The following is a 19,042-nucleotide window of genomic DNA, read 5'->3' as shown; positions in this document are numbered from 1 at the left end:
CCAGGACTATTAGCTGGACTAGACGATTTCATTATCATAGAAATAACATCCAGGAGCTTCTGCCTTGATCATAGAATTATATCTTTTTGTCCCTACGGAACGGGAGAGCTGCTGAATAATATTTACATCGTTTTTCAGTAGCTTTGCATTTTTCAATTAATTATCGCTCATTATCCTAGCAAATTTCAAATATTTGCATATCGATTGATGATACTCTGACAGCTAATCGTTAACGGTTTATACTAAGCAGAGCGTTAATTAGTCACTAGGTGTAATATAATGTAATGGTGAGTTATTGCGTTATAGTTAGTGAGTTATAGTTATGATAGACACTGCATGTTTATTCTTTTTTTTTAGGATAAAGTAATAGAAATTGTGATGATATTTTCAATCGCACTGAACCCTGAATATGTCGAAACTTGTTATATCCAGATACATAGTTTCATTGGAAAACCCAGTGCACTCTGTGTATGAAAATCTTTATTTGCTTGGTGTAGTGCGACTCAATCGATTCAGCATTTTCTCTCGAATTCCATCCACGTATCTATGAATTCACGTATTTCTTTTTGGGGCAGGCTATATTTACACGATAGCCAGTAAGCATTATAGTAACCATTGTTATATGGATCAAGTACACCGAAGAACATCAAGAGCATTTCGTTTTAAAAGCGATTGCTACGTATTGCTTTCTTTATTACTGATTTACTTATTAATGGATTATTTTTATGTATGAATATAGTAATTGTATTTAATAAGGTCAAGCGGACCTTTTCTCGTAACATTTCCAGTATCAGTAGCGTCTCTGTAATATTTATGCCTCGCAGCAAGGAATCGTTACAACGATTGCAGGGAGCTTATAAACTCACTTGAGTATGAAATTCAATTTAGAGATTAATTTTATACAGAAACAATGTTCAACAGGTGTTAGAATTGCATATAAAGGATTAGTGAACTTTTTAATTGTTTTTATGAATACTATTTTTTTTTATATGACGTGAGATACGTTCAGAATTTATAGGTATTCGTGTCTCACATTTGATTATAGGAGCGTATTCAAATTTTATGAATTTTATTTCATGATGTCAATGGTCGAGGGTGGAACAAGGGTTGTCCCGTACAGCCCATGATCGCAGACATATTAGGGTAACATTTACTTATTGGTCTTTGCCACCATACGGTGAAGACCACAACTTACAATTCATCTTTATGTCAGTCAATTTAGAATATTTGACTACCATGGATATTGCAGCAATGTTAGATTAGAATACCAGTAGAGTAACTCGATTGTCGGTAACGTAGGCAATGATACTTAAAGTCTACTACATTGTCGATATAACGGCTCTTATCTTAGGAGTCTCCCCGAAGTTGACATCTGCAAACAACAAATTTCCTACATGAGTGCAAGATAATTACAAAATATGATAGAAAAAAGGGCTCAAAGACATTTATTGCAATCTTTAGAATTGCTTATCAGTAGCCTGTAAGGAAGACCTATTCACATCTAGGGGATTCGACTGTCAAAAAAAGCAGTCTGATATCTGACGACTTATCGCGTTTCACTAGGTGGGGGGAGATCAATAGAAAAGCTACGTTCACACTGTGAGTATTTAACGCGAATGTTGAGGAAACAGACGGTGTGTTGTTATTTTTAGATTTGTTGACTTAAATCCTCCATTACCCTGCCTTGCACCGAAGCCATTGTAACTCTCGTTGTGACGTTTCTAAAATGACATCGGTCTGTGGATCTATCAGTTTGCACATTTGTAATCAGTGAATATCATCGTTTTCCTAACAGCTGTTTCTAACAAAAGATGTTAAAGATTTTGCGACCTTACGTCTCCTGACAGCTGCCTAAAATACGTGAAAGTGAAGACAGCTGTTATGCCTAGCCATGCAGACGCACAGAGGACTCCTCTTTATCTGTTTTGGATTCCTCGCGGTTTTCCTTCAGCTAGACTATGCTGAGTGCACGCGGATCAGGGGTACCTTCAAGACCAAGGAGTTCTTTCGATTCCTGATGAAGTTTGGTTTCCAAAAGGCAGATCAACACACACAGAAGGATTCTCATGGATATATCTTTGGGAATGTTACGTCGCGTTCGAATTTCTCTGCACCCATCACCCTGGCAGTACTTGATCGGGGCCACTTTTTGGAATACTATGGAAATCGTACTGTGAGAGATAAAAGTGCAGCATGCTCACTAATGTTTTCGACTCTCAATCAAAGCTCGTATGATACACGATGCAACGAGGAAGGCCAAGATTATCTAAGGTAACATAATCATTGTGATTTAGGGCATGGATTATATGGAACTGATTTTTAAGCTGTCTCATATTTTTCTACTTATAGGAGAATACCTTGTCCAAAAGGCAAATTGTGCCCTGATGAGGATTCTTTATGGAATGTAGTGAAGGGATATCAATTCACATACATCATTAAAGATTTCTTACATCCACGATTTTGGTATATGAGTATGGTAGCTTGTTACAGAAATAACACAACGTGCCAATGGGAACACTATGATAAACACGATGAATTAGATTATGATATCTGGCTAGTAAATGGCAATCCTAATACCAGTGGTCTCAATAGCTTGACTTATCAGTTCTCTTATGACAGACAAAATACGATAGAACTGTATCTATTATTTTTTATTTGCTATATTATTTTAGTACCACTACAGTTATATGCAGCTAGAATGCAAAGACACCCAGTCACGAGACTGTTTACAGCAAGTTTATTATTAGAATTTATTGCAATATGTTTAATATTGATACACGTGCTAAAATTTGCATTGGACGGTGTTGGTTATGAACAACTAGAGGTTGCTGGTGACATATTTGACATTCTCTCTCGTGTAAGTAATCCCAAGTAAGATAAGAATTACATGTAAAAGTCAATACACATTTTATCAAGCCCTATAACTAATAAGATAATCAAATAGCGTCATAATTTATTTATACCAATAACTTAATTTTCTAATGTTTCAGGCATCATTCATGTTACTGTTACTTCTGCTTGCAAAAGGATGGGCAGTCACACGAATGGAATTAACATGGAAGCCTTTGGTCTTTGCCATATGGCTTTGCTATGGTGTCGTACACATTTTGCTGTATGTCTGGAATATGGTATGTACATCGATATATTTTTAAGTACATTCTTTACTTAGTAATGCAATGACTGATCAATCGCATATACTTTTTCAGACCGAAGTTGATATCATTGAAGATATAGACGAATATCAAACATGGCCTGGATGGTTTATCCTTTTATTCCGTAGCGTTATTATGGTGTGGTTCTTATACGAATTACGAAATACTATGACATACGAGCACAACACTCAAAAACTTAATTTTCTCCTTCATTTTGGAGCATCGTCCTTGGTCTGGTTTATCTACTTGCCCATAATAGCACTTATAGCACTTCAAGTCAGTGCATTATGGAGGTTTAAATTGTTACTTGGTGAGTAAAAGTTCAGATTTTTTTTTCTTCAAGATCCACTTTAAGTGACACCGTAAACCTTAAGTTTACTATCAGTTCAGATTAACGATACAATTGTTATTTGATCTTCAGGAATTACCTACTCTGCTGACTGTTTTGCATATATCGTAATGGCCCATTTGTTGTGGCCAACCAGAAGTGAACAGTATTTCCTACTTGCACAGGGTGCTGACAATGGGGATGAACTTGACGAATTCAACGAAGCTCCCCACGTATTGAACAATTATGTAGAACCACCGGAACTTAGTAAAATAATTGCGTAATGCTTTTATTAAGGTAACGAGCGAACTAAATTCTAACGCGAAACAAGAGAGTTAACGATGTGATGTACATTTGCCAAATGGTGAAAATGGATAGAAATGAAAATACTCCGACATGCCGTATTTGAGACTGAAGTACCTTGCACACCCTTTGATCTGATGTACGTTTGTTTGTCTTACGTCTCGATTGTCAGGGTAGCACTTTAATTAAAAAAATTTTAATCTAGGGCAAAAAATAAGATGAAGTAAACGACGTGTGTTACTTATGATATGATACTCATTTTTTCATTCGTCGTTGCTTTTTGAATCCCATTACTACATTCGATTCGTCAGATTACCAAAAGTTACCTACTCTTGAGAATGAACAGTGTCACAAAGTATCATTAAACGTGTGCAGGAATAAAAAGTAATAATTATCACTACGTGCAATAATAGTAAACACGTGTATTGTGTACGTATTACAATTTTTTTCTTTTCACGTAAAACCATTATTAAAATAATTGAATTGGTATGGATTCATATACCATTAGACATTCTTTGAAATTATAGCGAGTAGTCATTGAGACATAGCGCGTATACATGTTAACAAGTAAATAGTAATTCGTACTTTGTTCCTGAGGATTAGAATATGTATATATATGTTTCAAGTTAGTGGACACTTTTAAAAGGGTATTTGAAATCTACGAAAATGGGTTTTGCTCTCGAGTATTATGACACATTATTATGCATAATTCGTGAGGTGCAGTTTTAGCTGAAATTTTTATGACTATTCTTTATTGAAAAATACTTTTCACTTTTAATCTACGACTTTCATCCGACTTCTGTGTAAACGCAACTCGATCGTTTTCATCTTCTCTCTCTTCTCTTCTGGCATTCTTCAGTAACACGTGCACAAAAATGGCGCGTGAAAACGTGAAACATCGTGCTTTGACAATTATCTATTTATTTATAAATAAATCACGGAATAAGCGATAGCATCGTCTGTCTATTCCAATTAACGAAACGGATCATTTTATAATGCGTGAAATGTGAATCAGAGCCCAAGATTAAAAACAAAGAAGATCAATCGAGGAACGTAGAATTCCATTTCACTTTCGCACACTTTTCCTACAACGTTGTTGCTCAAAACTTATAATGAAATAAATGGTAATATTAGGAAGTATATTATTTGTTTAAAAAATAAAAATGTGAGCCCTACGATACGGTAATAGGGTCGGTGCGATATTTTTAGTCTCTTGATATTTTTAGTATTAATAAATAAATGGTTAAAATACCAATTTCGGTATGGAGATCTAAACATCTGTATAATCGTAGCAATAGAGACAGTGGAGATCGATGAAAACGCGATTATCTAGAATGTTATGGCAAACGAAGCTATTTGACAAATTTGTTCCTCGTGGCAAATAAAATAAAAGAAATAAAAATTTATTTACACCCGAGGTAAATGTAATTTTTTAATCGTCGCATGTTTGCCATCACATAAAGTGTTTTCACGAGCACATAGATTTTAACTAACTAGTTTTATATATTGTTACATTCAACATAATGATGCATGGATCGTTATGCAATTTATAAAATTACATAGTATTTCTTTAATTTTTTTCTCTATAAAGAGTATGGACGACGAGAAACAATATTCTCGCGTTATGTAATGATTGTTACATGCTGCCATTATTGTGCGTACTGTGTAGGCATTAATCTAATTAGGAGCATGCAGAACGACGGAGATCTAATACCGTGCGATCACAAAATCGCGGCATATAATCTACACTTACTTATATGTTTTTACTCGGATAATAGACACTACATCTATCACGTTAAGGGATTATTATTTGTTACTTTTAAATTTATAAATAAACGAATTACATCGACTATAGAATAAAATGTATATTTCATTTTTTTTCATTTCAACAAATGTTATTCGACACACGTGGTACATTAATCACAAAACATGAAACGGAACTAGACACTTTCTTTGCTTGTCCTCTTTTTATAATTTACAGTAACTTCAAGTTAGACGTTAAACGTTCAACTAAAACCCTGGGAGCTGGTCCAATTCCAATTGCTGAAATTGTGCCTGGCTCTAATTGTGTTCTACCTGCATCCTTTATCACAGCAGTAACTAAACCTGCTACCTGGGCATTATGTGCTAGAGTTAACAATTCCTTTTCACTTGGTATTTTGAGAATTATTTTTGGTTGACCGAATCTCAACCAGGAGTAAAGTAAGTCTTCGTGTTTCTTATCTGTCGATGCTTGACGATAACACTCTAGTGCTGCATGGGCACATTGAGCAGCTATTTTACCTTTGCCCATAGGAATGTCAGTCCTAACGACAATAACCATTTTATACCCATCTTTATGCAAGCTATCGGCAAAGATTGATTTTATGTGTTTTATTATCGACCCCATATCCAAGATTATTGATTTGAATTCAATTTATTTATATTCCTCCTGCTTTTTTCTTTGATAATCTGCCATACATGTTCTAAAACTTTGCACCTGCTCTTGACACTTCCTCCAGTCTTGCGTCTCAGCTATGCATTCCTAGAAGTATTGCATAAAACAGTAATCTTAGTCATCTCATAAAACAAGTTATGTATTAGGTATATAATGAATTGTATATATATTCTATACCTGAACCAGGTAATGCAACTCAATACAACCTGTTCTCTTTAACATGAGCTCAACAGGGTCTTCGATGTCATTTTGTGATGACGACGATGCTTTAGAAACGCTCATACTAAATTATAAAATAAAGCCAAGAAAATGGGTCTTTTTCTACAATCAGAATTTATAATTTCATAATATCTAGGTGAATCCTAATTTTGGTTAAGTTCACACGTGGTAATTTATCAGGCTAAAATTACTTTTACGGATTAAAATCACCTAACTTCAAACCCTTTGAACAGACCAATCTTATCTAACTCCTAGGCAACGATCATAAACCATGAGTAATACAGAATCGCCATCTCATCTCAATTACTAAATAATTATATGAAACGAGTTTCTAAATTTTTTAAGAAAAAACTCAGTATAAATTGTAGCAAGCAATTTCACAGCAGATCACGCTAATGTCAATCACTTAGTAGTTGTGTAATATCCTGCATAACTTAAATATAAGCGTCCTTTACGTGCTATGCAATCCGAATGCACAAATGAACGGGCCTTTAATCCTGCGCAGCTTCTCAGCTCGTACGGACAGGCGTCCGAGTAGAGGTAGAAATGTCGAAAATATGGTGACGTATCAAGGATTCATTTCGTTATTTAGATCTCACTTGATATCCGATATTGGTTAATATTAATGATACTCCAGTAAGGCTGGTTCCCTTTTAAAAATTTTATTAAAACATATTTGCATTCATACTTGGCCATTGCCAGGGCACGTGGCCGTTACCGGCGTGCACAGTGGTGAACAAGTAGCAACAGTTTTCCCAGTGCAGTGAGACACGAAGCATATTAAAAATATGCCTTGGTCATCCAGAAGTAACCGATTTCGTGGCTGTTCGTCCGCGTGTGTTCTTCGCACGACACTTGCAGAGAAAATTGTATGCTGAAGCCACAACGAAGTTCGGTGGTCCAGTGTATCGACCACTACTCCGTCTGTATCTGGATATTATCTGCAGCCTATTGGCCGTCGTTCGCAACACCGTAAGTCCTTGTTACGACTCTTATTTTCCAAAATATAATTAAGAAAAGCTCTTTTTTTTGTTTAAAGAATAATTATTAACAAGTAGGAATTGATTGTTTCGTTGTATAAGAGTATCCACAGTTTGTAATTTGACTAACGTTGTGTCATGGCCTGATTAAGGCAGGAAACAATCCCACAATTCCACACGGCTTAACCGCCTATACACGAAACAGTTAAAAGTTAAATTTAAATGTTTAAACATTTATTTGATTTCATTATACAACAAATCTTACATTGTTATATCGTAAAATTACTTTTACCATACTTGTTAGATTGTAATGTAATCATTGCAATTTGAATATATATATTATGCAATCATAATGCATAACCAATAATGTCCATTTCTTATTATTATTGTTTCTACACAACTTATTTTCATATTTTCTGAATTGTGTCTTTCAACGGCATTTTTTTTATTTTACATTAACGGTTCGTTTCGCAGGCGTAATAAACGAGGATGTGCTAATAGCGATAACTGCCTCTTCTACCAAGGTCTTAAGTGCCCTTATTTAAAGGTTACGCTAATCAACCACGCTTCAATTACCTAATCAATATACGAGCGTTCAGAGTTCATGAATCATAAGCGGCTCATTTACATCAAATGCGTCCGTTTGTCGAAAGCTATTCTATTTTCAACCGTCACTTTTCGTACGGCCGAGTTTACTCAAAGACGCACGAAAAATAATGTACATGTCGAAGTAAAGTATGCACATAGTATTCTAATTGCATGCTGTCACGATTCTGATAATGTGATGAATTCCTACAGCTAGAACAAAGACATAATAAATACTTACACAATCTGAATGAATTAATGAATTCGTGCACTTGATAATCAACCATAACCAAAAATTGAAAACAATATTTACATAATTACTGTAGAATATTTCGATTAGATCATACAGATGTCATTGGCTTTGTCTTCTAAATATAAAATTTCAGAACGTATTACGAGAAATTAATTTAACGTAATTTTTTTTCTACTGATAAAATAACAAAGGAATAGTATATGGAGTCTATGCGAATTAAATAAATTTCGTTAATGTATATCTTTCCAAGTTACTTTTTTAGACTTGTGAATATTTTCTAATTGCGTTTCTAAGATCTTTTAGGAAAAATCTGTCACTCGAATATATAGTTAGACCGGTTATACAATGTTGTCATGGACGTATTGAAGAAACCTCTTCCAACAAAATATGTTTATTGTGTGTTGAAATATTTAACACATTTTTTTTCATTTAGTTTTCGAGACTTTCGCAAAACCTCTTCATAAATAATGCTATCTAATCACCGCCTACTGGTAAAGTACATATTTTATATTCGCGCGGCATGCGGGTTTTTTATTGCAAGCGTAAAACAATTTACGTACCCTGTTCAAATCTTCGTCTATTACGTCATCTAAAATAGCTCAGTATAATCAGGTTATAAAAAAAATGAAGGAGCAATAAACGGATAAAATATCCACACGGCAAGAAATAAATATATCCGCTGTTATGCAAAAATTTAAGAAAGCTCAAGGACGCAAAAGATTCTTCGACATAAGTTGTACATAGATCGTAAAAATAAGTTGTACAGCCACCTTTCAAATTGATACTTAATCTGTGTGACAACTAGAAAAATAAGAAACTTCAATCTGTTGTTTAACGTAGTATTAATTATATAATAAATTCCAATTATCTCAAAGTCATTCAGTCGCTCACGTCAGAGAGAATATCATAGAAACACACAGTATCCAATTCATGAAAACCGTTAATTAATACATAAATATTTTTCGAAAGACAGCAAAAAACTTAACGGAATCAAACAGGTTTTGAATAAACCGCGGACAAACAGCAGTCTCTAGCATAGCCAGTAGTTCCTGAGTCGCCGCTAGATGGAAACCAGCATGGCTCAGCCGGCTTCTACCAGTAGAGCAAGTTGAAAGTAACTTATAAAAGTCGACTTATTATCCTCCTTAAATTATTTCTGTACTTTCAGCAATATAAATTGTACATTAAAAACTCATATGCTTATATTATTATATTAAATTAACACACTAACAATTTAACGTAAATCTTCGTAGTTTCTCGCAAGTTCACTTGCCTCCATTCAGAATCTATATAAACCCGCAATGTAACGCTTATTTCTAGGTAGTCCGACACTTCCCGGGAAAAAACTACATATTATGCGGCCTACTACAGACCACGTCATGTTCTCTGCACCGCAACAAAACCGTCATCGATTCGATAATTTACTTTAAAACTATACTGTGGAAGTAACTTCGACTATCATTTTGATTCCCTAGATTATCAATTTTTTATAAAAAAAATTAATTCATCGACTAAAGATTAATCATATCTTTTCGCTTCCTCGAGTCACTCGCAGCTTTGCAGAGAACTTCATACCTAACCGTACACAAGATAAGATTTAATTTTTCTCTGTCCCTAACGTACATATTATACTTTCTTGCAATAACTTGCGTAAGAGCACAGAGAATAATTATATCAATATTAATATTTACCAACCAACATTTTTCTATTTATTACTCACTGACTCAACTGTCTTGTCAATAATTCGTATGGATATAAAAATTTTGTTTCCTCCATTTCGAAACAATCTACAAAACATCCAGCGCGTCATTTTCCTCGAGGATCAGCCAAATAAATAAAATATTACGTCGTTGACGTTGCCGGCCTGAAGTCGTCGTATCGCAAAATAACACAAGTTAGAAAGTTACTACTATCATTGTCATTATCATAATTCTATAAGAAACATCCATCAGTCCAAAAGACTCTGATACATAGGAAATCAATTTTACATCCGATTCATTGTTTGAGCTGTCAATACTCCATGATAACCCAATTCACAGTGATATCTTTCTTTTATTTACCTTGTCACAGTATACACTAACAATTTTGATACTTGAATACATCTCCGCTTCATTCTTGTGCCCGGATAAAATTTTCTGGCTATGATCGAATTTTTTTTACTATCTTAATTATCTTATCGAATTATCAATAGAGCCTAAAGACTTACGCATCGAATGGAAAATTTCCCTAATAAAAAGCTATGTATGCTTTGGTACGTTAATCGTAACGAAGCATCAATGTTTCTTTAGTCCGTCCGTAGTATCTAAGCGGCGGTTACTAACGATGATAAACAGTCTAATCATTTAACATATTCATCTTAATTTTATCACACGATCCTCTCTGCCCTGTAGTTATACTATAAAGTAACATAGATCTCTCACCAAATCCAAATTCCTTGATTAATGTATCGTTGTGGCTTACCTTACTTATCCATTTGATTTCCTAACCTTAAAATTAGACACGTATCCTAACTATAGTATTTGCTCTGTAGTCAGACTTTGCATATTTAAGTCCCTGCCAGCTGGTCGAGATAGTGAGTTGATGGATAGTCATCTAATCGAACGATCCCCCGGATATTTTTTAATTTACAATTTACGAAATCAGTCAACGATCATCCATCGATCGGGAAGTTCATAATATTTCGGGAATGTCAAAAATCATCGTTTAATGAGTGACAGTGGATCTGGGATAATAATAAAAAAAAATGCTTACCTAACAAACTCGTGTACAGTCAAGTGCAACAATTTATTAATATCTATTAAGATCGTCAAATCGACGCATATGAAAAGACCTACAAAAACATGGAGAGGAAAACAAGCATCTTTCAATTTTTCGCATATAAGCCATCAGGTATGCATTGACTCTTAGGATCTATTGAATAGAATCTACTTCTTCCCTCGTAATATTTTAATCTCAATGCATAATTTATTTTCTATCTTGTTCCAAGAACGAAAGGTCACCACGTGGAACTTCGAATCAAAGTTCACAACACGCCACCTTCTTTCCTTATATATTAATACAATTTTAATTACACTTTACTCACTGTCATTGTGTCATTGCGTTCTCTACTAATTTTATGCATTTTTCTGGCTATATAAACTCCACAAGAATTTTAGCTTCTTTTTAATGATCCATATATATCACACTTAATGCATTTAATATGTATACATATATACACACGTATATATTGAAGATGGTCGTTCCGCAACTACTTGCCAGAAGGTACACAAGGCTTCGTCAGTGACACTGGCCCTTCTAAAAATAAATCATTAACGCGGCTGACGAAACTTTCTATATCGTTGCCGTCGGAACAAAAGCACGTGAAGTATCACACGACGTTCATTCCTCTGCCAGGCAATGCAGCGAACTAGCAAATGGCGTCCAGCAGCAAAATAACGTATAGATTCCATGAAATAATTTTTTTAACTTCCTCAGGCATTTTTGCTCTGAGGTTTTCATGGCTGTGTTATCATCGCCGACGTGTACATTGCGCAATTGCGGATCGTAACGGCCATATGTAAATTCGAGGCGTACTGAGTCTACTATAATTTTATTATAAGTCTCGACTGTCTTATTAGTACCGAGACCGTGATTATTCGAGCGTGCCCGATCAATACGATTTGAATGTGGATTTACGATTTGAAGATGTGGAACGGGAAATATAATTTTTTAAAATTTTTTAATGAAATTTATAAAAATTTGTAATCTTGCAGAAAGTGCACAGCTCTTGTGCTGATACGAATGTAGGGAGTCGACGATGTTATATATACTTGGAAACGTGAACTGCGAGGTATTTAGTAAATATGCAAGTGGGGCCACGTGTGGGCGTATGTGGTTTGCAGTTTTTTTTTTATGGTCGTATAAATTGCGCAAAATATCTGTTATCGGTGATTAAGTCTTTACACGTGGTTGTTTCCATTACGATTGCAGGATAGTACAGTTCTTGGAAAGAGTTTTTTCAATATAGTCAACAATAACCTCTTTTTTTCCTCTATGGGTATGTGTGTGTGTTTACATATATATATATATAGAGGAAAAATTAATGGCCGCCATGTTGACTTTATTCGTATCCAAGCCTTGTCCGATATTCCGTTATTTAAAAAACTCGTTTAATTGTTATTCATGAGATATTTGTATTTGTATTTCTGAAATTCCCTGTATAGCGCAATGTAGATATTTGAATTCTCGTATGGAGAGCAGAGTGAGACGCGACGAACGTCTGTAAAAGAAACAAGGCGGGATCGGCCGAGCCTCCCGCTTTAGCCAATGACGTTCCTTTCGTCGTATGACGTCAGCACTCGACTCTCCGTTTGGTTTAAAAAAGCAGACAAGTCGACTGCACGGGCATTGCTAACATTCCTTCACGACCGTGTATAACTTCAGTTTAAGTCTCAAGAAATCCTCAGAACGGTCTACGCTTTTCTCTGGATGAACTTTGTCCTAGTGTTTTTCTTTTGCATTATTCGAGACAGCGCGATTATTTATTCCCTCTTTTTCTCTGTTGGATTTTCATCCCTTTTGAAAGTTTTTCGAGTATCGTTGTTTCTTGTCGATCGCAAACTTCTCCGAGGACTTCGAGGATCTGTTGAATCTTCAAAATCGCACGGATCTTATCATAAGTTTTTGGAAATACTTGTGTCATAAGCGCGTGACAACGGAAATTGGTATGAAATTATTTTTGGTTTATTTATCTTGAATTTTTTTCCGGGGCGAACATATCGGAAATTCAGTTTTATTTTTTATTTGTTATTTCATAATGACTCTTGTATCGTAATTATTATGTTAGAGATTTTAAAATTTTTTTAGGAGTGATAACTTCAGATTCACGTTCATGTGCGATAAACGTTATTCGTCGTGCTCAGGTTTATAGATTAGACTTAATCAAATGGAAGATTTTTACTGAGCATTACTTCGATTGAGCGCTTGAAAGTTTATCGCGGTTAGAAGGGTCAGTGAGCTTTTTTTGTAGAAATTCAAAAATATCATTTTTATTTCTTTTCACAGAGTTCAAGGAACTCTAGATCGGGAACGAAGGAGTAGCATAGCTGCGCTGAGGTCAATAATAGTCAAAATATTGTTATATACCAGGAGACAGTCAAATAAAAAAATATATATTAACAATGGTTAATTTGTATTGTTTATTTTAATCGAATAATAATACACGTAGAGACAGTGGCAGTATAAATAAATAAAGTTGATTTATATTTCTTGAATAAATAAAAAAATTAAATTTATTAAAAATACATCGTTTACTTGTTCCAGAAATAATGCCTGGCTCGGCAAAGAAGCCTGGACCTCTTATCGGAGTCATCGATGTCGGAACGCGGACAGTTCGATTTGCGGTAAGAATAAAATTTTAATAATTTCCTAAATGACCTTTTCATTCATTGCACAAAGGTTACTCCAATCCACTTATCGCTACTTCGAAAATTTGGATTAGCCATTAAATAATTAATTATTTGATTTTTAATCATTTATTCGTCATTTTCACGGTCCACTGTGATAATTATCGTTAAAACGACGCCATCGACGTTTCTCCGGCATTTTGCTCCGGGGCTGCCGGATATATGACTAAACATCGCAGATGCGATAGCTTAATCACTTTGAATATTAATTCGAGGGGAGAAAAGACAGACTACTTAATGATTTTGGCTGAAAACATACCTATGGCTGTGAATTGACATCACGGAGCAAGATGCGCGATAAGAGAATGCTGCGTAGTCACGTGACATTAGGACGACTAGTTGATTTCGATGCTGTTTATTAATTTGGCAACAACGTCACGCGTCTAGTGCATACGCAACAGTGACACTTGTAGGAATTACGGGATTATGAGAATTTTCTATAGTACGTTTGTCCAATGAAAGAAATATGCAGAACAAATTATATCTGATACGTCTGTGCGTTTGATAAGTCGAAAAAATACAGACAAGAATTTTACATATGAATATCGTGTATGGTTTCGTATATATATTCAGTAGTCACCTGAACAAATACCACGCGGTTCAAGTGTAGCATCAATATCTACAATAAACAATAACACGCTGATTTCGATAATTCAGTTTTACAATTAGGAGAAAATTAAACGTATCCTGTGATACGATATCTTAATTCGAAGCGACTATCTAATCGTTAATGATTAAAAAGATAATTTTTGTTTTACACAAACACGCCTTCTCTTGATTAGCGTTGTCGTTACGCACTAGTCAAAAGCATGTGGCCGATTTGAATTTTTTTCGTCGTAGAATATCGAATAACTTGACTTGTTTACCGTTTCACAGGTTTTTAATGCCAAACATGTGACTGAAGTTGCCTCGCATCATATCGATATCGAACAATCGAGTCCGCAGGAAGGATGGGTGGAACAGGATCCAAAAGAGATTTTATTTGCGGTGAAGGCCTGTATCAAAGATGTCCTACGTAAATTTGATTTTCTTGGATTGAACGTTAATGAGATTGTGACTATCGGTCTCACCAATCAAAGAGAAACGACTATAGCTTGGGATAGTACAACTGGCGAGCCGCTTTACAATGCTATTGGTAAGCTCGATTTGGGGTTATTGATAAGGTTAATCAAATAGATAAGAGAACGCATCTTATCGATCGTTTAAATTTTCAATCTTATCGCGTTTTGATAGATCAGATGGAATTAAAATTACGTTCTGTGAAATATACGTATTACGTGTTGAACTTTGATCGTTAGTCAATTGTATTAGACATTGGACCGTTATTGAAGATTTTATTTACGTACTTAAATCTTAGCTAGTATCAGAGAAAACTTACGCTCGTAAAGTAACGATTAGACATGGGTCCCAATGACACACAGAACCAATTAAGGGTCAAGACCTAATCTAAGGCAACTTTACTATTCGTATTTAATAACTGATGAATTATCATTTGCAGTGTGGTCCGATATCAGAACGGATTCGACGGTCGATCAAATAATTGCCAAATTTCCTGATCAGAGTAAAAATCATCTTAAACCTCTTTGTGGTTTACCGGTTAGTCCTTATTTCTCAGCTTTAAAGATACGATGGCTGAAGGACAATGTGCCGGCTGTCAGGAAGGCAATCAGGGAAAAACGCTGCAAAGTGGGAACAATGGACACTTGGGTCATTTGGGTATGTAAATATTTTATATTAAATACTATTGTGAGACGAGGCAGTTAACTACATGTCGTTTTTTCTTTTATTTTACAGAATTTAACTGGTGGTAAGGACAATGGGCTGTATATTACTGATGTAACCAATGCATCCAGGACTATGTTGATGAACATAGAGACCCTTAATTGGGATCCTACACTATGTAGGTATTTCGACATTCCCATGAAACTTTTACCAGAGATCAAGAGCAGTTCTGAAATTTATGGTAAAGTTGAGGTTGGACCACTCAGAGGCATTCCTATATCAGGAGTAAGTCTGATAGTTATTTATACACCTTAAGCAATAAATGAATGATAAGGTGAATTAATGAATTTATTATTTTCAATAGATTCTAGGCAATCAGCAATCAGCACTTGTTGGGCAGAATTGTCTGAAACAGGGACAAGCGAAAAATACATACAGAAGTGGCTGTTTCTTACTTTGCAATACAGGAACTACGGTAGGATAATAATTCTAATAAAATCCACTTTATTTCATCGTGCGGTATCAATAGAAATGCTTTTCATTATATTTTCAGAGGGTGCAATCGTCGCACGGTTTAGTCACCACTGTGGCATACAAATTAGGTCCAAATAGTCCAGCTATTTATGCTTTGGAAGGTTCCGTTGCTGTGGCAGGAGCCGCCATTAAATGGCTGAGGGATAATATGAAGCTTATTGAGGACGTCCACGAAAGCGAACACCTGGCACAAAGTGTCTTTAGTACCGGGGACGTTTATTTTGTACCTGCCTTCTCAGGACTGTATGCTCCTTACTGGAGGAAGGATGCCAGAGGGTTGGTATACAAGTTGCCATTCTTATTTCTTCATTACTGAAAAATCTGCAGGGTATTAGATTCATTGTACGGTCCTGTACTGTTTGCAGAATTATTTGCGGTCTCACTGCCTTTACAACCAAACAGCACATTATAAGAGCCTCCTTGGAAGCCGTCTGCTTTCAGACTCGTGATATTTTGGAAGCTATGTACAAAGACTGTGGCTTCCCTCTGACGAAATTGCACACTGATGGAAAAATGTCTACCAATAGTCTTCTCATGCAATTACAAGCAGATCTTTGTGGTACTCCAGTATGTAAGTAAAACGAATTAAATTGCAATTTTACATTCGAAGCCGTTACACGATAATAATTGTCTCTATCCTTTCAGTCAGGTCAACAATGCCAGATATTACAGCACTAGGTGCAGCAATGGCGGCCGGAAACGCAGAAGGTATCGGCGTCTGGGAAATCGAAGGAGAAGAAGTTGAGACTGTACCCAGTGATACCTTTTTACCTACAACGACGCCAGAAGGTATGCTGTTCTTAGTGGCAAAATCAATTAATCACTTGCACGATTTCGTTTCAGTGTTCATAAAAAAGAATGTATTCTTTTCAGAAAGGGACGCCAGGTATAAGAAATGGAAAATGGCCGTGCAAAGAAGTCTTGGATGGGCAGCGGTAAAGATGTCCGATCAAATGACAGGTAAAGTTAAAAGAGCAGAACAAGTGAAGTTGGAAACAACGTACGTTATCAAGGACAGATTGTTGAACGTTCCTGCAACACCTGCATAACCCGAACGCATAAATGCGTTATTTAAGTCGTACTTTGCGATTTGTACATAGATGTAAATAAAATAAAAGGCAATTAACGGGTAGGAGCATGAACCGATGAATGTTGGGCGGTTGAACGAATAATTGGGAAAGTCATACAGGAGACTTATTTTATCTCCTATATGGACAACTGTTGTATGAGTTTGCATGACACTCTCTAATTGTTATATACTTTAGATTTTTTTTTACTACATTTTTTGTAATTATTTTGTATTACTCGTACTCTACACTATATCTCGCTATCTCCTTGACCTTTTACGTAAATAAATACTTCACAGTCTCGTTATGTCAGACTTATCCAGTGTGACGAGGGTCACGTAAAAAATACTGGACTATCGGTATTGCACGTCCAAAGTGTCAATGAATGTTGAAATATTTTTACTGCACTCAATCCACGTCATTATTATGTTGTTTTCATAATAATTTATTGGATCTATTTTCTTGAATGAACAAAACGCATTGTAAGATATGCCTATAGCTATATAAATTACGTATTAGCGTATTGATCATAGTTAATTATTAATTTCCAATACACTATATGTATACGTTTTAATAATTGATACGTAATCGTATACCACATAAACGTATTTGCATTTGTAAGCGGAATGCATGAAAATACAAAGTCTACCTAGGTGCTTGTGTTTTTCTTGGACTGTTGTTATCGTCGTTACACTGGCTATATTATTTTTGTTATAGTCAGCTGATATACTTTATCGACTCGTCGAGGGTTTATCGACACTTTATAAATTGTTCATCTTCGAATTGTTCCAGATGAACGTTATCGGATATTGGCATCTATACCGGCTAGCTGGTTCCTCATGACAAGTTTCATTTTACTGCGATTAAGTTACTATTTAGAAAGTCGGTGACATCGGATCAACCAAGCTGTGATCAAAGCCTAACTAGCCAGCTGCTAGTCTACTTTGAAGGGAATTCATCAAACTAGAAATGCAATCTTAAAAGACGCAAGTCTTTAGCTTAGCCAAATCTTCTATGTTAGAAAATGATTGAAGATCTTCACAGCATTGCAGGCTGTCGAGGAGATAGCAATTCTGTTCGTAACATCTCTATGATTTATATCTTTCGTTGCCAAGTACTGATGTACGATGATGATTTCATGGAAATGATTATTGTCATGAAAACAAGATCCAACGATGAACACATCCTGGTGCAGGCAATACGCCCAAAATGCAATGAGAACTGAAAAAGTTTATTGTTTTCTTCGAGAGACAATATTTTTTACCCTGCTCGCTATTTCAATATTAATTCCTTTCTTCTCTTTGTTTCTCTTCCTCTCTGTCTGTTATATATACTATGCTAGAGTATTCTCTAGTCGATTGTTGTGCCATATATGGAGCGCCATAGTAAATTATATTATATTGAACAATGCGCTTGATATCAATAATAGGATGGAAAACCTACTATATATTTAGCAAAATAAAATATTTTACGTGGGATATTTTCTTTGTTGGAAGTGACGAATGGTTATGAAAAATATGAGACGACCGCAATGTGGTTCGGATAAACCTGATGCGTAACATTGAAATTGTAAACACGTAACCGATATGTTGGATCGATGAGGATTTGTTTATTACTTTTAGGCGATGATATGTGCGGGAAGCATGCGCTTACGAATTTACGATTTTAATGAAATACGCGTATTAGATGTTATGTAATCGGCAATTAGAAAGTATGCAGTACTTATCGAAAACAAGGTGTAAGCCAAATAGTTATGAACTAAGCAGACTTATAATATATTTCTAGAAAGTGTTATTTAACGTCGAAGACGATTTCGCTTACGTTATAGTAAATTACAAAGATAAATAATGTTGTACCGCAAAGGCTGCGACGTTTACTGTAATATAATAATTTAACACTTTTATCAAACTCGCTGACAAATTCACACCGTAAATAAGCCTGGTGATTGTTCAATAAAAACCTATATTTCTCGGTAGCTTTTATGCCTTTGATTTTGGTTTGCGATATAACAATAAAAA

General features: G+C 35.3%; 3 protein-coding genes across 9 annotated transcripts; 2 read left to right on the top strand and 1 right to left on the bottom strand.

Moving 5' to 3' along the window:
- The first annotated feature begins 1,468 nt into the window (after positions 1-1,468).
- LOC107269792 (transmembrane protein 145) lies at positions 1,469-5,645 on the top strand. 2 transcript variants are annotated; one of them, XM_025087273.1, is made up of 6 exons: positions 1,469-1,599; positions 1,796-2,271; positions 2,350-2,857; positions 2,991-3,128; positions 3,207-3,462; positions 3,574-3,957. In XM_025087273.1, the coding sequence occupies exons 2-6, from the start codon at positions 1,892-1,894 to the stop codon at positions 3,762-3,764; spliced, it is 1,473 nt and encodes a 490-aa protein (XP_024943041.1). In that variant the 5' UTR covers positions 1,469-1,599; positions 1,796-1,891; the 3' UTR covers positions 3,765-3,957. The 2 variants fall into 2 exon arrangements, with proteins under 2 accessions (XP_024943041.1, XP_015599533.1); XM_015744047.2 differs by lacking the exon at positions 1,469-1,599 and having other exon boundaries at positions 1,606-2,271; positions 3,574-5,645.
- On the bottom strand, positions 5,629-7,260 carry LOC107269797 (cytochrome c oxidase assembly factor 4 homolog, mitochondrial). 3 transcript variants are annotated; one of them, XM_015744053.2, is made up of 2 exons: positions 6,398-6,714; positions 5,629-6,307 (listed from the first exon to the last, which is right to left on the bottom strand). In XM_015744053.2, exon 2 carries the CDS (start codon positions 6,170-6,172, stop codon positions 5,759-5,761), a length of 414 nt encoding a protein of 137 aa, XP_015599539.1. In that variant the 5' UTR covers positions 6,173-6,307; positions 6,398-6,714; the 3' UTR covers positions 5,629-5,758. The 3 variants fall into 3 exon arrangements, with proteins under 3 accessions (XP_015599539.1, XP_024943044.1, XP_015599540.1); XM_025087276.1 differs by lacking the exon at positions 6,398-6,714 and adding an exon at positions 7,128-7,260 and having other exon boundaries at positions 5,634-6,307; XM_015744054.2 differs by having other exon boundaries at positions 5,881-6,307; positions 6,398-6,713.
- Positions 6,944-18,999, top strand: LOC107269791 (glycerol kinase). 4 transcript variants are annotated; one of them, XM_015744045.2, is made up of 11 exons: positions 6,944-7,411; positions 13,559-13,638; positions 14,578-14,836; positions 15,200-15,417; positions 15,496-15,708; positions 15,788-15,898; positions 15,977-16,233; positions 16,323-16,528; positions 16,603-16,746; positions 16,831-16,917; positions 17,817-17,979. In XM_015744045.2, the coding sequence occupies exons 2-11, from the start codon at positions 13,564-13,566 to the stop codon at positions 17,912-17,914; spliced, it is 1,668 nt and encodes a 555-aa protein (XP_015599531.1). In that variant the 5' UTR covers positions 6,944-7,411; positions 13,559-13,563; the 3' UTR covers positions 17,915-17,979. The 4 variants fall into 4 exon arrangements, with proteins under 4 accessions (XP_015599531.1, XP_024943039.1, XP_015599529.1 ...); XM_025087271.1 differs by lacking the exon at positions 6,944-7,411 and adding an exon at positions 10,133-10,151; XM_015744043.2 differs by lacking the exon at positions 6,944-7,411 and adding an exon at positions 11,098-11,146 and having other exon boundaries at positions 17,817-18,999.
- The last annotated feature ends 43 nt before the right edge of the window (positions 19,000-19,042 follow it).

Source organism: Cephus cinctus, unplaced genomic scaffold, assembly GCF_000341935.2.
Source record: "Cephus cinctus unplaced genomic scaffold, Ccin1 Ccin1_scaffold0690, whole genome shotgun sequence".
Taxonomy (NCBI): Eukaryota; Metazoa; Arthropoda; class Insecta; order Hymenoptera; family Cephidae; genus Cephus; species Cephus cinctus.
The sequence above is the reverse complement of the archived record's forward strand: the minus strand, read 5'-3'. Positions and strand labels throughout refer to the sequence as shown.